Raw genomic sequence first — 20,093 nt, 5'->3', positions numbered from 1 at the left:
ACTAACACAAAGTATAAATATGTTGTATAGACACGTACTGAAGAAGCAGCTGCTTCCAGAAATGTTTGAACTAGAACCTTTTTGTAAAAATAGTTCATTTATGCTTTATTATTTTAAAGGATTAAGAAAATCCAATATCTTGATTTTAACTTCTGGAAATATCCACTCTAACCTGCAAAAAGTTTGTGCACGAGTCAGTATTTGTTTACAGTGACAACTGTGAAAGGGAGGTTTTCAGGGATAGTAGGCTTGTTAAGAAAAAACATCATAACTGGTGGCAAAATAGAATAAGAAGCAAAGAACAGTTTCTGTGAGAAGTGAAATGGTTATAGCTGTGACAGTTAAATAAAATACTTGAGCACTCCAAAAGCTTATGAAAACCTCGACTGGAGTTACTTTCTTGGTTTCCAGTTCCCTGAAAATCTGTGGTAACCTCACACAATAGAGGGTGAAAAAAAGTACATGCTTCAAATTTCAGTGAGATGGGAAGGTGGGGAAGAGGGAAAGAGAGAAATAAACAATCATTGAAGTAAAAGAAATGTTATGGTTTTGCCCTTTATGAGAGAGATCAAAGTTCAGAGTCACTTGCTTGCAACAAATCTATATGAAACCCTTCTTGGATGGAGCTTGCTCAATGTCTGAGGAGAAGCTCACTGAAGCATAGTAGTGGTGATTTAAAAAAAAAACAAAACAAAAAAACAAAAACAAAAAGAATGCAGCAGACTGACATGAGAATGGATAGCTGAGTAAATGGAACACAACGTAATCTACTTAGGTCTGGAACCAAAGGCTTGGGGATTAATAGCTTCAATGAGCTGCTGTTACCTGGTGTGGCTGTTGGATGACAGGCTCTCCCAGGGCTGTACACTACAGCCAGTGACTGCATAGGCTCCCCCACAGCTACCGTCTAATTTCATCAGCAGGGCTTTTGCTGCATTCTCAGCTGTCTTCCTGCAGTCATGAGCTCTCTTGAGCATCTGGGTAATGTTCTCATCACCCGTTTGTTCCCCTAGTTTGCAGGCAAAAAAAAATCAGCATCAGAGCTTCAACAACCAAAATAAAAATTAATAACAGAATACAGACTCGTAAAGATATATCCATTTACGTTATGATGTTAACACCTCATCAGAAATTTGTGATCTAAATGAAACTAATTCAGTGAAAAAGAGAAAACCTAAGACATGTATTCATGTGTTCTCTGCTAGACATAAAAACACACTCAGCACTGCCATCAGGCAGGACAAATAAGAGATGGTTTGATCTGTGCAAGACTGTGCTTTATCCTCATATGAGCCAAACATGGCACACCCACACTTTATGTTTGCTAAATAAGTCACATGCTCTTGAATATTAACTGTTCTTAAGACACCATTAAAATTGAGTACTAGCGAACAGGAGTGGGCTGGCTGGGCACATCACCTTGAGACCAAGCAGGAAAAATTCCCTTGTATTCTCCCATGAAGGGACGCTGTTATAAATCCCCATTGCTCTTCATAGCCACATTACCTGTGCTGCCAACAATAAGGATACACCAGGCACTGAGAGGCAGCATGTTCTAGTGGAGAGAGCAATGGACTGGGAGTTGGGATACCCATGTTCCATTCCCAGCTCTGATCACCTGGGGGACTTTCGGCAAGGTTTTGGACCTCATTGTGCCCCAGCTTCCCCTTCCACCTTTTTGCCTTTCTTGTCTAACAGACTGCAAGGCCTTCAAAGCAGGAACTGTGTATGTTCGTGCAGAGTCTGGCACAATGGGGCCTCAATTAGAGTTGGGATCTCAGTGCTAGCGTAGTATCAAAAATTGATAAGCAAAAAATCAGAAAATGCCATGAAATTCAAAGTGGTGAATTGTGCAATATCCTCCAGTCAATCAAGCTACTGGTCCTGGATACTGCAGAAGGAATAACACAAGATTTCATACTGTCCTTCCTGGCTTTTCTCCTTGGCTATTGAAACTTGAACACTTTTCACGCATGCAATAAAACAATCTCATACAAAACTTAAACGTCATAATATTATGTCAACGCTCTCGGTCCTGTTCTGGGTTTTCGGATAACACCAGAGACTGTCATGGTCATTATCTCAAATACCAGGATGTAGAGACAATCCAGGACTCGGTGAATGTGAAGTCAGTACCTTATTCTACATTTCTATTCTCAGACCAACTCCTGAGGTGCTTACTCAGACTTTACCTGGTCAGTTCTCCAAGAAATTGTTCTTTAAAGCCTATGGTAGTGTTACCCAAAAGAGCCTGAATAAGGGAATTAGGATTTGGCACCAAATTTATTATTTTATCAGGCCATCACACTCACATTTGTGGTGCTGTACAAATCATTAATATCGACATTTTCTGGGATATGCGTGAACAGGGCAGTCCCGAGGGGAGAGCGGGGCCCAGGGCAACACCCTCCCACACAGCGTCCCAGGCATGGGGCTCTGGGCAACCCCCATCTGCGTCTGCAGGCCCTGCCCCTTTCCCTGGCCCCATCCTCAATCAGCCTAATGTCTATAGTAATGATTTGCATTGCCCCCAACCTCACCTCCGACCCACTCCTCGACCAGCCTGGCTGGGGATTACCCGGGGCAGGGGACAAGTGGCAGACAGCAGCATTTGAGTCTGCCACAGGAAATCACCTCTCCCTGGCTTCCCTCCCACCTGCCCCCACTCACCTATGGAGGAGATAGCTCTGTGTGAATTTGGAATGTCTATTTTCACGATACGATGGGATGGCTCCCAAGGTTGGGTGCAGGGGTTGTTTTGTGTATCACTTTAATTAGACCAAACTAATTTTTACTTTAAACTAATGCAAAATAGTAACTTTTGGCAGGCCAAGATTCTTCTGACCAAATTTCATAGTGAAGTAAAGTTTCACAGCAAAGCAATAATCTTCTGAAAAACAAGATTTGTTAAGGAAATACCGGCAGAGTCTCCACTACAGGATGTGAGGAGTACCATTAAAAAAAAGTTGACAGCAGATATCAAAGTAAATGTCTTTTATAACCTGAATATGGAGACAAAACCTTTATCTTTTCTGGAATTTACTTCATGCCCTGCTATTTAAAACAAAATCTAAACCCTAATGCCCTATCATAAAGCAACAGCAGTACAAAGTCAATACCAGACTGCCAAGATTCTAGAGAAAAAGGACAAATAATAATTAAAAAAAGTATTTGCTATGACCTTTCCTACATGACACACTCTGCACGGATAAACTCACCTACACAAAGACTCGCACAAAGCACTAGGAGACAGGCAAAGTAAAGTGTTTGGAAAGAGCAAAGGAACTGTGGATCACTGCATCTAGTCTGCAGACTCATCTGTCTTGTGGCTATGAAACCAGCTGGTCATTTGCTCCTTAAAAGCTCTCAGTTTACATTTCCGTGATTCTTGGGAACCCAGTGCTATAAATTACTGTCTAGGCAACGCCTAGGTCCTAGCACAGGATGGAAAGCTATTTTTGCATCTCTGAAGATTTCATATCCCTTACCCAATACCCTGCCTCCCTGTAAGACCCCAGATTTCTACTATGACCACCTCCCATCAGTAAGAGTGCAAAGCCTCTGTAAAGAGTTAGTTTCATAGTGCAAACACATATCTTCTGGCAATAAACAGAACCTTTACATGAACAAAACTCACATGTACCCATGCTGAAAATGGATCAATAAACAAGTTAATTCTGTTATTACGGAGACACCATGCCCTAAAGAACATTTTCAATAGCAGTTTTAACGAGTGCCAGTGTTTGTTCCTAATAACAAAATGAAATAAAAAAAAAAGAAGACAAGGGGCTGAAAGCTAAGTCCATGAAGCAAAAGGCGAGAATGAATATATTAACACACACGCATACAAAGGGAGCTTAGAGGTAAAGAAGGCATGTGGTATTTTATCCGTATTATGGCACAGTTGAGTGTACAGATTTAAGACTAGATTTTTATAACACATACAATTTTTGTGGGCAAATACACTGGCTATGTACACGACTGTGGTAATTACAAATTATGTAACTCAAACAACTGCATTCAGTATGTGAAGTGCTTGCCTGGAAGTATCAGTTTAATCACTCTGCTTAGCATATGGCTATTACCCATCAAAAGTAATGCCCCCATCCCCCCAAGTCCAGAATATGCATCTCCTGTAATATCACACACAGTCTATTTTAACTCGTATGCAATATTTTGTTTTGGTTCTCATTCTACATTTTGTGCATGTCAAACATTTTATTGATTCAATTAAACTTAATGAAAATAAGCAAATACTTGACTGGTGGGTAGCAAACTGCCAGGGGATGATTGACTGTTGCAACCAGCCCTTGTAAACTGATCAATGATAACTAAAAGGCAGAATGGGGTTTAGAGAGTGACTCATTGAGATCTTACCGACAGACCCAACGCCTGCAGCTCTGAACTGACCAAGAATGAGACTCTGTTCACTTTCTGCCAACGCCAGCAGCAGCTCATAGGCTTCTATGCACTGTTCGCTGAAATAAAAACACCAAAACACAATAGTTGCGACTTGGACAAGAGAATCAATATCAGCAATCAACATTGGACAAACGGCAGCTGAAGAACTAAGCCATTCCCTTCTAGTTGTACAATAGCAGGGACATTACAGGACTACAGCTGGGTCAGTAATTGATTGATTGATTGGATGGCAGTTCCGAAAACGAGACAAAAACTGGGTCTAGTTCTGAGCAAATCTGAACCTTTGGAAATATTCAGTGAACAGAAGTTGTTAGAAAGCCTGTTCTGGGTCCAATGAAACATTGCACACTTGAACGTCCCACTCCCCACGAGAGTATGCTAAGTTAGAGTCACTCTCTCCTTCTCTGGACCACTGACTGTGTATTTTAACCAAAATGGACCAGTGTCAGCAGGAGAGCAGAACACCCTCCTTGGTTACAACACTCACCTGAGCAGGGGAAGGCCTATGTTCAAGTCCTGTTCCAGTGACTATTTACACAAGTGGTCACCAACCAATGGAATAGGATCTCATGGTAGATCTGAAGCCTCTGACCGGTGATATTTTACTTGTTTGGCTGGGAGCACTTTAGCTGTTTCCCTCCTCTCACCACACAGCCCTGTGCTTCTCCTGCCTTCTGCCTTGCAACTGCCTCCCCTGAACCCTGGGAGCCTCCTGCCTGCTGTGCGAGGTAGGGGAGGGAATGGAGGCCAGGCTGTCATGCAGACAAACCAGTTTCTTCAGCTTCTCCTCGTAAGTTGTGTGACACACCACCTTAACAATATATATATGCCAATGTAACTTGCTTGAGGAATTGATCCTTCATCTCATTTTTCCCATAACAAGAGTAAACAGACACACTTTTCTTTCTTTCTTTCTTAAACTCCCCAAACACCCAAACTCCCTCCAAGAGCCTGCACCCCAACCCCCGGCCCCAGGCTAGGCACAGAACCTCTCCCACATTCTCAACCCCCTGGCTCAAGACCAGAGCCTGCACAAACCCCTGCATCCAACCCCCATATCCCAGTAAAAGAGCTTGAGAGAGCCCCATCCCAGAACCATGTCGGGTCTGGTGGCTAGGGTATTCAGGTGCAAGAGGAAAGCCCTGAGTTAAATCATTTTTCCAAAGGGGAGATTTGAACTTGGACATTCCATTTCCCTGAGACTTCTCCCATCAACAAACAAGCCTCCCCTGAACATGCAGCCTTGAATGGTGTCCAGAGGTTGGCCCTAACTCACTGAATATTAGGAAATGGAGAGGTGGAATGACCAGTGAGAGTTGAGCTTGTCTTTTTTCAGACGTATGACTTATACAAGACAGTAATCTGACGGACAGTGGAGCTATGTCTTGTGAAATTACCTTACCAATTCTACATATTGCTCAAAAACCTTATCAAAAATCTTACATTCTTCTGACACTATGTGAAAAACAAATCCAAATAGTAAGAGTCTCCTTAAATTCATTTCCCCACTTCCAAGGAGATCACTACAGAACACATCTGGGAACCACTCGTTTCTGCTTTGTTTAATATGTTTAAAAAAAAATCTAAAATTTATTCAAGGTCAATCTCCTTTAAACATGCCACAAGTGTTTGCTCAAAACTAATCATGGTCGAAAGAATGCTCCAGAGCAGCATTTCCCAAACTGTGATCCATGGAACACCGGTGTTCCACATGATGTGAATAGGTACTCTGTGAAAAAATGTTAATGCTAGCAATACTTCTTTCTTCTAAAATAGTAAATATGAAATTCTGTGTACCAAAAATACTAAGGTATTTTAAGGGTATTTAGATTGTAGGCATATTAACATTTATAACACATTATAAAAGTATAGTTGTTATTACGTGACTCTTTTCAAAACAATCAGGCTACATCTACACTAGCCCAAATCTTCAAAATGGCCATACAAATGGCCATTTCGAAGACTACTAACGAGGCACTGAAATACATATTCAGTGCCTCATTAGCATGCCTCCAGCTGCGGCACTTCAAAATTGCCACAGCTCGCCCAGACGGGGCTTCTTTTCGAAAGGACCCCGCCAACTTCGAAATCCCTTTATTCCTATCAAGCGGATTTTGAAGTTGGCGGGGTCCTTTTGAAAAGGAGTTCCATCTGGACAAGCCGCACGGCAGTCAGCCATGGCAATTTCAAAGTGCTGCGGTCAGCGTCATGCTAATGAGGTGCTGAACATGTATTTCAGAGCCTCATTAGTAGTCTTCGAAATGGCCATTTGCATCGCCATTTCGAAGACTTGGGCTTGTGTAGACATGGCCTCAGAGTCAATTCAGATTGTTTCGGCAGGAGTTGTGTTCAGAGAAATCACATGATGCTGCGCCAGATCTGAGGAGCCAACTCTCCAGCATCAGTCCTAATATTAAGTGGAGTTGAGATCAAAAGATGCAAAAACACTCTTCCCATTTAAAAAAAAAAAAACCCTCTCAAATGCTCCTTATTTTTATTTTCTAGTAGTTTTCTGTAAAAATGAATTTATAAAAACAACATTTGAAAATAATTTTCCATACCTAATTTGTTTAGCATTTCTTTTTCATAAAAATGTTTAAGCTTTAAGGAAGGAGAGTCCTTTTTTAAATAATACTTCTTATACGAAAGAACGACATTAACCATCCTTCTTTTGACTGTTATGTTAAAGTTTTGTTTTGGGTTTGTACTTAATTTCTAATTTTTATACTTAATTATAGGGTTGCTAACCGTCCTCCTATCAGAAGGACATTAGCTGTTCATTCAGATGATTTTCTCTTGTTATCTTCTGCTCTTTGTAAAATAAAAGACATCTAAGGAAACTAACTCTTTTAAATCAACTTTTGAGCACTGTGTGTGGCAATTTTTCACTGTGAAACCCTCCACTCAACCAGCATGTATGTGTTCCATCAATATATTGCAAGCTCAAAGTGTTCTATGGCCCAACTGGTTTGGGAAATACTACTCCAGACATTAAAGCAAATATAGTTATTTGGGACCAAATCCCAAGAGACGTACCTCACAGTTCCAAAGGATCCCAACTTTAAATCACAGAAGTCAGTGGGCATAGTGGGTTCTTTCTTTACACAATCAAGCTTGTAAAAGATGCCAGACTGAGAGCAGGAGAAACTGAAGTATCTTATTTACCCAATGGACAGTTAAAGCACAGACACCTACGACACAAGCTCCTTCACAATGCTTCTCCAATGCGCCCTAACTTTCAGCTGGTAGGATAACTGCTAAAGTGTGAAAAGGAAGCTCTATAATTTTACCTAGAGAATCTTTAACCTCTTGTTGGGACAGCTAATGATCATAGCTGCCTACGTGATAGGGCTCTGGACTGCAAGTACCCAACACCTCAAACAGGGCAAGACGCAGTCTTCACATCTCAGACACAGCTTCCTTTTTTCCAGCTAAAGAAATTTTAGAAAAATATGCCCAGCAATGTCCATCCCATCAACACCGCAAGTTGCTTATTGTCATCATCACAATTTCTTTACTTCCTCCATCATTAAAACTTGAAATGGTTGTTTCATGCACATATGAAAAAGAGGCAGAAAAACGAAACAAATCTTCTCTTAGACAGACTGAAGTTTAGAACTAACAGAAAAGAGGTAAAGCTACTTAGTGTGACAGAGCTAAACTCATCCCTGATGAAACTCCTCTGCCTATAGCTAAGTATTGGACAATAAATACATGTAGCTTTCCTGTGAACATTACCTAACCAGTGCATTATAACTTACACCACAATGGAACAGAAGCTAGTTTACTATTGCAGAACAGCAGCTTTATCTCCTGCAGTTCTGTAGCAAGTCTTGTCCACTCACTTTTTAGGCTGAAATTCCCAGGCCCACGTATTTACATACCTGTACTGCAGTGCAAGTCTGAGTGCTGTGGCATTGGACTCATATTTTCCAACCAGCATGCTCATCCTCTCAGCATTGCTCTTGCACTCCTCCAGTGTGATTGTCAACAAGTCATTCTGAGATTTTAAGTGTTCAATACGGCTGTAGAGAAGGAAATAATTTTTAGCCTCTAAGCAGAGCAGGAAGTCTATTTGTCTTGAATACACCAAACTGATCCCAGCATACAATGTCAAAGAACATTTGGCCAGTGATATTTTAAAGTACTACAGCTAAATACATCAGGCTACGTCTACACTTGCCCCTTCTTTGAGCGGGGCCTGGTAATCAGGGTGATGGGAGATTACTAATGAAGTGCTGCAATGCATATGCAGCATTTCATTAGAAGAATTCTCCCCCGTGGCAACTTCTAAGTGTCAAACTTCTAAGTGCTGGCATGCATGTAGACATGGGCACTTCAATGCGCCCGCACTACTTCGAAGTGCCTTTACTCCCCAAAAATCTTCTAATGCATCGCAGCACTTTATTAGTAATCTCCCATCACCCTGATTACCATGCCCCCCTGAAGAAGTGGGCAAATGGAGACGTAGCCTACTGTCTATGTACTGTGACAAGAGCACAGGAGGATGTTTCTTAGATCTGGGGCAATCTCACCCTCCCCCCTCACCTCGCTCCAAATCTGAAGAATCAAAGAATAAAACACCACTTTTTGAATTCTCTGTTGCTCCCTCACTGCAGTAAGCCTATAGAATGGTGTGGTCTTTTTATCATTATACTTAACGACTCCATATGCCTAGCCCTCCTATCTTTGGTTACATTTGCATCTTGTCTTAAACCAACTTGTAATGTCTCTGGAGCACAAGCAATGCATACAACTCAAGGGGATAGCTGATTGCCATTGTATTTGGCATTTAGAAACCCAATGCTTTACAGAATCATGCTGAGCTGAAGCCAGTCCATCAGTCCAAAAATGGGAGACAGGAACTGGTATTGTGCCCTTGGACACATCTTCAGAAGACCTTCTTGGGTCTACTGGTGTACCTATGGGACCCCAGCTGAGAAGTTGAGTTGGATGGAAGTGGTTGATGATGCTAGTAACCTTTCCCTTTTCTTTTATAGGGTTCCCGTCTCAGAGGCCGAGCCAAGAGCTGCGGTAGTTGTGTTGGGCCCAGAAGTGCTTCCTAGAAACAAGCAGAAGACTGAGACTCAAAGACTGGAGTGGTGCCCTTCAGTTCCTCAGGATGTTCAGTCGCATATCCATCTGCTGCTAAAATAGTAAGGAGACTTCGAAGAGGGAGGTCCTGAACTGATAGCTAGGCCTCGTAAGGGAGACCCAAGAAGTGAAGCCAAGAGCAGAAGAAATGGTTCTCACCACATCTGTTGCATCTGATGCTGTCTGGAGAGACTGGCATCATTCTTTCCTCTTCTATGAGGGCTAAGAATTCCTGCCTGGAGGTCTTAAACCTGGCCAAGGAATCCCAAAATTGTAGTCATATCTACCCCAAAAAGACTCATTATCTGAGATACAAAGTTGGAGATCATCTGTGTCCTCCCTAATAAGCCAAATTTCTTTGCATCCTTCTGTTGAGGGTTCCTCAGTTGCCAGAATAAACCCCTGAGTTTGCCAAGTTGCCTCTATCTAGGTCTTTCTCTGTGGTCATATTCTTAATCTTCTCTTTGTGCGTTGCTCTGTATGCATTCCCTGTTTCTTCCTCACATAGCCTTGCCACGCCTCCTCTTTTCTTAAACTGCATCTTACATTTGCTTGAATTTTATCTTGATGTTTGCGATCACTAGACTGTGGTCTGAGTCTATATCTGCTCCTTGGAAAGTTCGTCACTGCTATGCTGATGTTATCCATCTTCTTCTTACCAAAATCATATCTATCATATTCTTGGACTTCCCGTCATTCGATCGCCACATCCACTTCCTACAGTCCTTTTGTTAGAATCTTGTGTTGCAGATCACCATCTCAGCTCTGTAGCAAACTCTAGTAGTTTCTCACCTTTTTCTTTTCTTTCTCCATATCCAAACCTTCCCATGACTCTCTCCGAACCTTTGTTATCTGTTCCAACTTTCGCATTCCAATCTCCTATGATGATCAACACATCTTTCTTCGGTATTCTCCTCCACCATCTTTGTCAAGTCTTTATACAGTAGCCCAGTCTCTTCCTCTGTACTGCCCGACGTGGGTGCGTACACCTGAATGACTGAGATGTTGAATGGTTTTGCTTCGAATCTTGCTACCATCATTCTTGCACTCATCGGTTTGTATCCTAATAATGCTCTTCTAGCTGTTTTGCTAAGAAGGAATCCAACTCCTGCTTCATGCTTCATTTCGTTTCCTGACCAAATGGCTTCGCCACCATCTCTCTCTCTTGATCCCGTCCAACGCATCTCTGTCAGTCCAAGTATATCGCATCGGTATCTCTCCATCTTCTTCTGAAGCAGCTCTAATTTTCCAGTTGCCCACAGCTTTTGGACGTTCCATGTTCCAATGGATAGCATGTGTGTTAGTTGTAATTTTCTTTCAGTAGCCAACTTATTGATCCAACCCTGATCACTCGATTTGTATCACAGACTTTGTTTATCCAGGCGACGTCCGAGCTGGCATCTTTTATCATTTAGTTGTACTGGAATCAGATTTCATTTGTATTGTTGTTTGACAGTCAGCGCATCGACACATCTGACCAACCGTCCTCCTTCATCCAGGCTTGGGACTGGCATGGAGCTCATAGAGGCTTCATGGCAGATTTTCAAGTTGCCTAAAGCCCCGTAAATTCCCTTCCCAGCTATTGAAAGTTTCAGCTTTCCGTAACAACTTCTCCAATGTTTGAGTTGTCAACATGAAATTCTGTAGCACACTGAAAAGAATGGGGTGTATTAATATAAAATGAATTCATATAAAAATATACAAATGGAAGCCATACTAAACTGTGGACTGGGCTAGAGCTGCAACAGGAGAGGCAATAATGAAGATAAAAATCAACTTATCAGAATTCTACAAGTGCATCTAATCTTCTATCTTACCTATTTAACCTCTCAGTTTCCACTTCAAACTCTCGGATTTTGTTTTCAGAGATAGCAGATCCATGTGAATAGAGCGTCTGAAAGATTTCCTGGATGTTGGAGCAGTCTTGAAGAGAATGGGCCAAATGTTCAGCCACACTGCTAGACACCTGCACAGGGTAGTTAACAAACCTGCGGTGAGTGGACAGCGAGTTTTTAGAAATACTATAGTTTTAAATGCAACACACAGGTTCTCTGAAGAACATCTACATTTTCAAGAAAGCTGAGCAAAAGGCTCAGAGCCAAATGCTGCTCTCAGTACACAAATATAAATAAAGAGTAGCAAAGGTGTTCTCCTGGATTTACACTGGTGTTGTCAGAGCAGAATTTGGTATTGTATGCTTCTAGAGATGTCTGACCTACCTGGGTGCAGCTGCATAATCCTTACTTATGTGAAATAATCCTCACTGCACATTTATGGACCCTTCAAAATCAATATGATTACTCAGATGAACAAGGGTTTCAACAACCTGGTCCTTGACCACAAATTTATGGCAACTGCATAGATTATGTTAATGTAAAACGGGGGGATTACACATTACTATTCTCTTTCCTGTTAAATTTTTTCCACAAAATTAGCTTTGAAGTAGAAGGAAACTGTTTTTGTTTTTAACAGCATAACAGTCTCTCTCTCAGCTCTTTCCTGCAAAACTCATATTAGTATGAGCTGTGTGCGCAGTTTGTTATTTCGATTTATTATTAGCACTCACCCCTATGCTGCTGATTTCTGATCCTAGGACAGGTCGGTCAGACGATGAAGACTCTGACCTTGTCTTTGAGAGCTTCACCCGTTCAGCAATCTAAAAGCCACAAAGCTACACAAGTTACAGACTGGCATCCTTTGCCCCTTGTAATGTACAGCTATGCAAAATGAATCATCATTCACACATTTACCAGGCTTGGAAATCACACATGAAGCTGATAAATGAAAGCCAGCATCTGTGTTGTGACTAAGAAGGACTTAAAATTATTAGCACTTTATCTCTTCCTGCAGCTCGAGTTCATGGGCCTGCTAAGGGGCCTGGAAAACACCCCTGGGATTCTAGATGATACTTCCCAGTTAATCACATGCTTGCACAGCAGCTGTGCACAATGAAGTCTGCTTCTTCCAGATAATGAGAGGCTGTACTGCAGTACACAACGGCTCACCTTGGCAATAGGAATGTCATTGCTGCTACTGCTTGTGCTCAGCTCTCCAGTACTGGGGTTCACAGGTCGGTTTGCAGAACTGAGACGCCCTGGGCTGGATGGGCCTGTTGCCTGGATGCTCTGTAAACGGGTTTGCAGTTCCCGAACCTAAAATCAAGTGTGACATTCTTTGTTCACTTTTATTGCTTGGATAATTACCTCTCTCTTTCCCCCCACTCTAGCATCCAACTGATGACTACTGGCAAGATCAGGGAAGTTTCGCTTTGGCCTGTGATTAATGTAAAGAGGGATGCATGAAGGTTGGACATTGATTCAGAACTCACCCCCCCGGCCCACTGCCAGCCCCTTCTAACCTGTTCAGTGGGGAAATACCTTGATCTGCTGCTATAGAACAATTCTTAGTTCCAGCTTGTTTTATATAATCCCTTGAAGGCAACAATATTATCTGTATAAGAATCTTCTTCTTTGGAATGAAGTTAAGATAATGCTTTGGACTAACATTAGCAAGTGTAAAAACCTGGTAAGTAGACAAAGATTCTACGGCTAGGGTCTTCACTGCCTGAAGAGAGACTCTAAAGCTGATGAAATATTTCTCATACATAAATATCCCAGGATGACTTCACTGCATTAAAAGGCCAAAGTTAATTGAAATATAAATAATTTATTCATACTTTCAAAACTACAATTAAATAGGAGTAATGTCAAGAATGGAAACTTCTAGAAAAGACACCCAACAGTTTGCTGAAGCTCTCAATAACCACACAGTTTATAAAAAGCTGCATTGTCCTCATTACATGCCAGACAAATTCAGAACTGACCTCAAAATAGTTTTAGGGCTAAGGAAAAAAAAGGCCTAAAGAAGCCAAATAGTATTGCTGGGTAAGAGATTATAGGGTTTACTTCAGAATAATACTTAACAAACAAAGAATAAATGGCCTGTTCGAACAAGCAATTATACCACAGGGGAAATTAACAGAGCTCATTTTTCTGCACAACTAACATGCTGGCATCAAAGCAAAAGGGGAAAAACACTCTCTCCAGTTGGAAGGGGAAATTTCCCTGAATGACAGTTTATTTTTAACTTACATATTTAATTTACATGTGGCTTCCAGAAGAACAATGAACAGCCAATGAACAACTGATGTTATTTTGCCAAAAATCCTAATTGCGTGTGACCTGTCTCACAGTCATTTGTAAAATTCAGACTACAATTTCTATATTCTTGTACAAGTATGATTTTAGACATACATTTATAATAGTATCAAAAATAGGTTAAAATTTCAAGCATTAACTACTTGTTTCAGCATTTCCCAGCAGCAGAGCTCTCAGAGTACACTATTCCAGATATTAATTTTTAGAATTTCTATCAAGAGTGGTGGTCTCAGTATGCCCACAGTACAGACACACAAAGACCTGTGCCTTGCCTCCAAAAGCTTTCAATTTTATTTAACACAAGGTAGCACAATTAAGTGTAAAAAACAATAGCAGGGGAAAGAAAAGAGGAAAGGATGAAGGTAGCAGTAACACATGATTACAAAGGCTAACTGGATGCATAATTTGATAGTTTGCCCAGAGAGTGGGACGCTAAGAACTTCACACAAAATGCATTCAACTGATGAACCCTTTTATATCTTGCAACATCTATGGAAATGGAGTCAAATGTCTGCAGAAACTTTAAGCCAGCACATGAGCATCTTCAGTGAATTTTCAGTACACAGACAGTTAAGTTAGCTGTGCATGTAAGCGTAAAATGCCAATGTATAACATATATAATTTTCGGCTGATAATTCAGGCTGGGTTGCACTGAGGTAAGCCACGCTCATGCATGTCACTTTTACACCAGTGCAGATACACTGAGATTTAAAAAAACCAAAAACCATCCACTGGACCTCAGTCAAATCCGCATCAAATTTGACTAACATAAGCAAGAGCATCTCTCTTTAGAAGGCTATTTCAATTCCAAACTCTGGCTTTCATTCCCCAGTTATTTAGGCTGCAAAGCTGTGTGAAAACAAATATAGAAGACTGTATTCATGAGAAAATTATCTTCACCTTGTATTCAAAATATTGTACAAGAACCCACCACACATCTGGCCAGAGGCCAAACCTGGAAGATTTCAGATGCACAGCTAAAAGTCTTGCAAAGTTACACACAACTAAAAACAGCGTGTTAAAGCGAAAGTGTCAGAAATCTTAACTACGTGGTCATTATTGTTCCCCTGATGCTGTTGACAGTCTTGCACATACATACATTTTTAAAGCCACCTTCTATGGACAATAATACAAAATCCTCCTCACAGTGCAACTGAACCCTAACACAGAGATAAGTCCTCTAGGCTACACTTTACTATGGAGCAGTGATTATGGTTTCTGATTACTGAATGAACTAAAAGGGTTGCAAAGCAATATTTGTAATGGGAAAAATGAATCAAGAAAAAAAGTTTTAAACAGGAAAGAACACAGTCAAAATCACAAGGCACAGCCTAATCAATGTACACGGAAGTGAAAACAGAGAGCACTCAAAAACCAGAACTGTGTTGTCTCTTTTTCACATACAAATTCAGAGATTTAGTTAATAAGATTACAGGATGAATTAATAATTAAAATTTGTAAATGAAATTTTAGAATGTGTCCATTTTACAGTGAATTTACTCAAAGTAATTTTGAGTAGTTAAATACAACAAATTTCTCTTACCTGTACAACAGCTGATCTCATAATGAATACATTCACCAATCCAAAATTTGATTACTGAGTTGCCCCACCCACTGGAGGGCCCAAAGGAAGCTCAACTAACTATTTCTGGTCACCAAAACCTTCTTGATAGAGCTGAATGCGCCATCTCCTCAGGAAGTAAATATCCAAGCTATGGGTAATGGTAATTCTAGAGAAAAAATAAAGGAAGACCAGACAAGAGGGATCGAGAGAAAAAAAATGTTATAAGGGGAGGTTTCTCTGGATTGGTGGATGTACGAGTTATGAGAAGACTAATTTACAGGCAAGTTTAAAATTGTCCTGTCCTTTTATATTCATTCATTGGCGTCTCAATATTGGAACAAATAAGCACTGTTGCTTATACTGTGTAGATTAACTTTTGACTGAGCGTTCAAGTGGTGTAAAAGATATGATTAGAAATGCTGTCCCTGCCCCCAAAGAGCTTGTAAGAAGAAAAATATTGTTTATAAAGCACCGGAGCTTTCAAAAAATGTTGTGCTTTACCTACATGGAAAATGAAGATGTCAAAAGAAAAGCTAGGAAAGGATGAAGAGAGGTTCACAAAATAATGTGACTTACTTTATGTTGAGACTACATCTTACAAGTATTGATATTTTCTATACTGATACTGAGGTAGCACCAGGGGATTGTATACATAACACAGTATTGGAGGCTAATCGTTTCAGAGCGGTAGCTATGTTAGTCTGAAGCTTCACAAAAACTAAGCAGTCCTGTAGCACCTTAAAGACTAACCGATTTATTCATTAGGTAATGAGCTTTCTTACTCATGAAAGCTCATTACCTAATGAATATATCGGTTAGCCTTTAAGGTGTTACCGAACTGCATGCTTATTGGAGGTTAGTGGTGGAAAGCAAGAGGAAAAAAAATGAGTTGTAAGAAAGAATTTAAGAAAGCAACTGAGTGTGTCTGGTGAGATGGAAGAGGAATGCCATAGCAAATTTTGAAAGGAGCATGAAAGAAAGCATGAAGGTAAGAGTAGGAGTGTAGAGATGCGGAACACTGGAGTGAGGAGGGGAGAGAGGTGAAATTTTATACCAGGATTGTGAAGCAGCATCTATTGAGCCCCCGCCCAGCATTCACTGAGGCTCAGAAATCTACTAAGACATTTTGATCTCCAAAATGTTCCTTCTTCCCATGAATGTTCGAAAGGTATGTAATCACCTGTATGTGTACTTTTTCGCACTTTCACTTTGCAAATAAGAGAACTTACACTTGCAGAATCCCACTTTCGGCGGGGGGGCGGGGGAAGGAACCCAGTTTAGGAATGGGAATGAAGATGTCTCAGCAGCTGTCCTGCAGATTTCTTGTAAGGTCTTCGCTCTCCAATAACGGTCTTAGAGTGAATATGATGCTTGCTGGAATTTCCATTTCTGCATGTGTGTAGATATGATGACTGAGATGGATAATTAATCCTTCTGGATTTTAGGGCAGGCCTACAGGATGGGCTAATGTCAACATAAGTACGCAACTCCAGCTACGTGAATAACGTAGCTGGAGTTGATGTACCTCAGGTCAAGTTTCTGTGGGGTCTCCACTGTGGGGGGGGGGGGTGAGAAAACAACTGGAGAAACTCTCCTGTGTACCTTCTTTATGCTTCTTGTTCTGGTGGAGTACCAGAGTTGACAAGAGAAAGATCAACAGTCAATTTAGTGGGTCTTTACTAGACCTGGTAAACCGACCCTACAGGATCAATTGCTGCTGTGCCAATCTCCCAGTAGGTGTAGACATGCCTGGAAATTTGATTAAACACTGTGTCCAATGGGAGCTGAGGAGGCAGCGACAGCAGAAGGAACAGCACAGAGACCCATGCATGCCCCACTGTTGGGGTCCAAGGGGCATGTTGTCTCCTTCCAGGAGGAGCATGGCGGTGGGACAAGCAGGGAGCTTGCCTTTTCCATGCTGCATTGCCAACCATTGCTCACAACAAATGCCATTTGGTGGGAGGCTGACCAAGGTTACAAACAATTCTACATAGACCAGTGTAACGACATTGACCACCACACAGATAACCCTAATTTACACTTTTGTAATGGTGAGAAGGACCAAGCCTGAACAGTCTCACTCAAGTTGTCCACTCTACAATTCCAATGAGATAGGATAAAGATATGTTGCATGTATCTATGGCATATAAATTAAGATGAGACTGCCTTGGGAAATAAAAGTTTGCAGAAAGGATTTTTGGACCTATTAGTCTCTCAGGTCACTTACTCAACTAGCAGAGGAAACAGGAAAAAGAAATGGACAGCTGTCTTCTACGGGCTAAAAGAAATCCATTTCAGAGGATGATATATAACACTGATCTCAGAAACTACGTAAAAAGGTTAAACGGATAGATACTCTTGGCTTCCAGAGAGATTACAAGCATTCATGAGGCTTCTATAACCTTAAAGTTGTGAAGCCATGTGGAAGAAGTCTCGCAGAAACTCAAAATACTCCTGGTTCAATAAGCAGAGTAGCTGCTATCCCAGTTTCGCAATTATTTCTCAGACTCATGGGCTAACCCAAACATCATTTTCCCCCTAGATGCTAGTAGTACCTCTGAGTGGTTTGAGTAACAATGGATAAATAATCATAATGCGCAAATTCCATGCCATCAGATTTTTGTGCAATACTGGGTCTAATGTAAAAAAAAAAAACGTAAATTAGGAAAAATCAAAGGTTTACCACAGCCTGACGCATCCAGTAGTTTGCAATTTAGAGGCTGTGAGGACAGTTTATCTGTACTTGGATAATTTAATATTATCCCATTTATTTCCCCAACTTTTCTGATAATCAGAAGATGTAAGGTGCACAAGTGAAATCTTACTACGAAATGAAGATACTCATCCTTTCACCTGGGATAATATATTGTTGATACCCTCCTATGAAGCAGGAATGGCCATATAAAAGGTATGACATATGATGGGAGTTACTATGTTAAGTAGCCAGATGTCAACATTGCTGAAATACACTGTATTCTGATATAGAGTAATCCTGAAGGCACAGGTTTAATAACTGAACCAAGTGTCTTGCGTGTGCAAGTTACTTCTAAGGATAGAGCTAGATGTAGCTGTACTTGTTGGTGTTGTGTAAAATCTAGTGCTATGGAACAACGTCTAACACGGCATGTCCAACAGGAGTTCAAATGCCACACAAGCGGCTATCATCTTTCCATATTCACCACGTTATTCACACTCCCAGCCCTATTCCCCCTCCCCCAGAGCCAGGTCCCCCACAGCTCCCCAAAAGAATGCCCTCCCCAGAGCCAGGCATCCCAGTCTCCCCTGCCCCCCAATTCAATGCCGTTGACTCACCAGAGCCACTGCCGGGGCCCCTGCTGGAGACACCATGTGCTTCTCCAGCCAAGCAGTGGGACATGTGCATAGAGCAGGTGGACAGAACTCCCTGCATGTGGCTCTCAGGAGGAGCTGCATTTAAAGGCTCCAAGAGCTGCATGTGGCTCAAGAGCCATGGGTTGGCCACCCCTGTATTCACCACAATACAGTGTCCTATTTGCCACATGTGGCAAGTAGTCAGCATATTGGACACTTTGAGTCTAACATGATTGACTCCACTATGGTGCAGCAATCCATTTCCTCCTGGCAGAGGAAGAGGGCAGTCTGAAGAAGCAGTCTCCCCATTCAAAGGCTGGTTCACGATGTCCAGGATTCTCCATTTAGAGCTTCTTCAATGTTACTGAGGTCCACAATTCCAGCAGGAGCCAGGCCCCACTAAGCATCCTCTTAGATATAACGTAACAGCTTAGGAAAGGCCTCTGACGTCAGCGGTGTAGCGGGCATGCTCCCAAACAGCCCGAGGTTGCCTTCTTTGACTTCAAAAGTGTATTGAGTGCCCTCTCTGCAGGGAAGGTGAGTGGTATCTTATGTAAGGCAGCACTATTGTCTATAAAAGACATCTGCTTTCCATCTTTTGTTTGCTTTCAGAGTCCTGTACATCACTCCTCAAGGAGAAATCAGGCATGAGGTACCTTTAATAAAGCAGTGAGCAGGGTGCACTGTCGTTACATTTACTGATGGAGTCAACTAAACTCGGGAAGGACCATGCACACAGCACAAATTATGGGGGAACTTTCCACACTAAGAAAGTGTAAAATGAATCATTTCCACATTATCTAGTAAAAAAGAGAAACCCAACTGTGATACCCAAGACTAGTGGATGCATTGAGAACACTAAATAATTTACAGAGAAGCTTATTTTATGTATGTGTGTTCCATGCTAGCAAATAACTGTCATTACTATTCGTATTGGAGTACAAACAGGAGATTTCTAATTCGATGTATTAAAATTAAGTAATCCTTAGTAACACAAGTAAGAATGAAAGCAGCAACAGTTTGTGTCCCTAATATTTTTATGGGATTAGAAAGGGAAAAAACAATTAAGCACCACTGAGTAAAAAGGGACAGAGGGGGAGACAAATGTTAAAGTGGTATTTAATATTTATAAATCATTCAAAATTACTTATATCTATAGATATAGATATATGATAGACCAGGGGACCGAAACCAACAGGGGGCTGCAGACAGGTGAGTTTAAGAGGGAGAGCAAGTGATCCTGCCACTGAAGAAGCTACCAGGTGAAACTACTAGCTTTTGGAGTGAGTGAGTGTGCCTGACTGTTTGAATTTTGAATGGTGATTCTGATTTCAGGTGGGTGATTTCAGTTTCAGTGGCAGTTGGGCCTGTGTTCCTGCCCTTTGTTCCCTTGATTGCCTTTGATCAGCTTTAGGATCAGCCTTCCCCTGCGTGACTAATGAGGGGTAAGGCCTGACCTAGGCCAGCAGGCTTTCATAAGCCTGAAGCAGAGTGACCAGGGGAGTGAAGCTGACAGGGGAGTTTAA

The 20,093-nt window shown here is 41.4% G+C and overlaps 1 protein-coding gene across 2 annotated transcripts in view; it reads right to left on the bottom strand.

Annotated features, from left to right (window-relative positions):
• Nucleotides 1-20,093, bottom strand: part of MCC (MCC regulator of Wnt signaling pathway) — a 377,449-nt gene that overhangs the window by 57,159 nt on the left and 300,197 nt on the right. For both annotated transcript variants that reach the window (XM_074995215.1, XM_074995216.1), the window contains 6 exons: nucleotides 12,522-12,668; nucleotides 12,083-12,172; nucleotides 11,334-11,482; nucleotides 8,307-8,447; nucleotides 4,378-4,478; nucleotides 826-1,009 (listed from right to left, as the gene is read on the bottom strand). In XM_074995215.1, coding sequence (XP_074851316.1) covers nucleotides 826-1,009; nucleotides 4,378-4,478; nucleotides 8,307-8,447; nucleotides 11,334-11,482; nucleotides 12,083-12,172; nucleotides 12,522-12,668 — 812 coding nt within the window. The remainder of the gene's footprint in view (nucleotides 1-825; nucleotides 1,010-4,377; nucleotides 4,479-8,306; nucleotides 8,448-11,333; nucleotides 11,483-12,082; nucleotides 12,173-12,521; nucleotides 12,669-20,093) is intronic.

Source organism: Carettochelys insculpta, chromosome 5 (assembly GCF_033958435.1).
Source record: "Carettochelys insculpta isolate YL-2023 chromosome 5, ASM3395843v1, whole genome shotgun sequence".
Lineage (NCBI taxonomy): Eukaryota > Metazoa > Chordata > Testudines > Carettochelyidae > Carettochelys > Carettochelys insculpta.
This window is presented reverse-complemented; position numbering and strand designations above follow the sequence as displayed.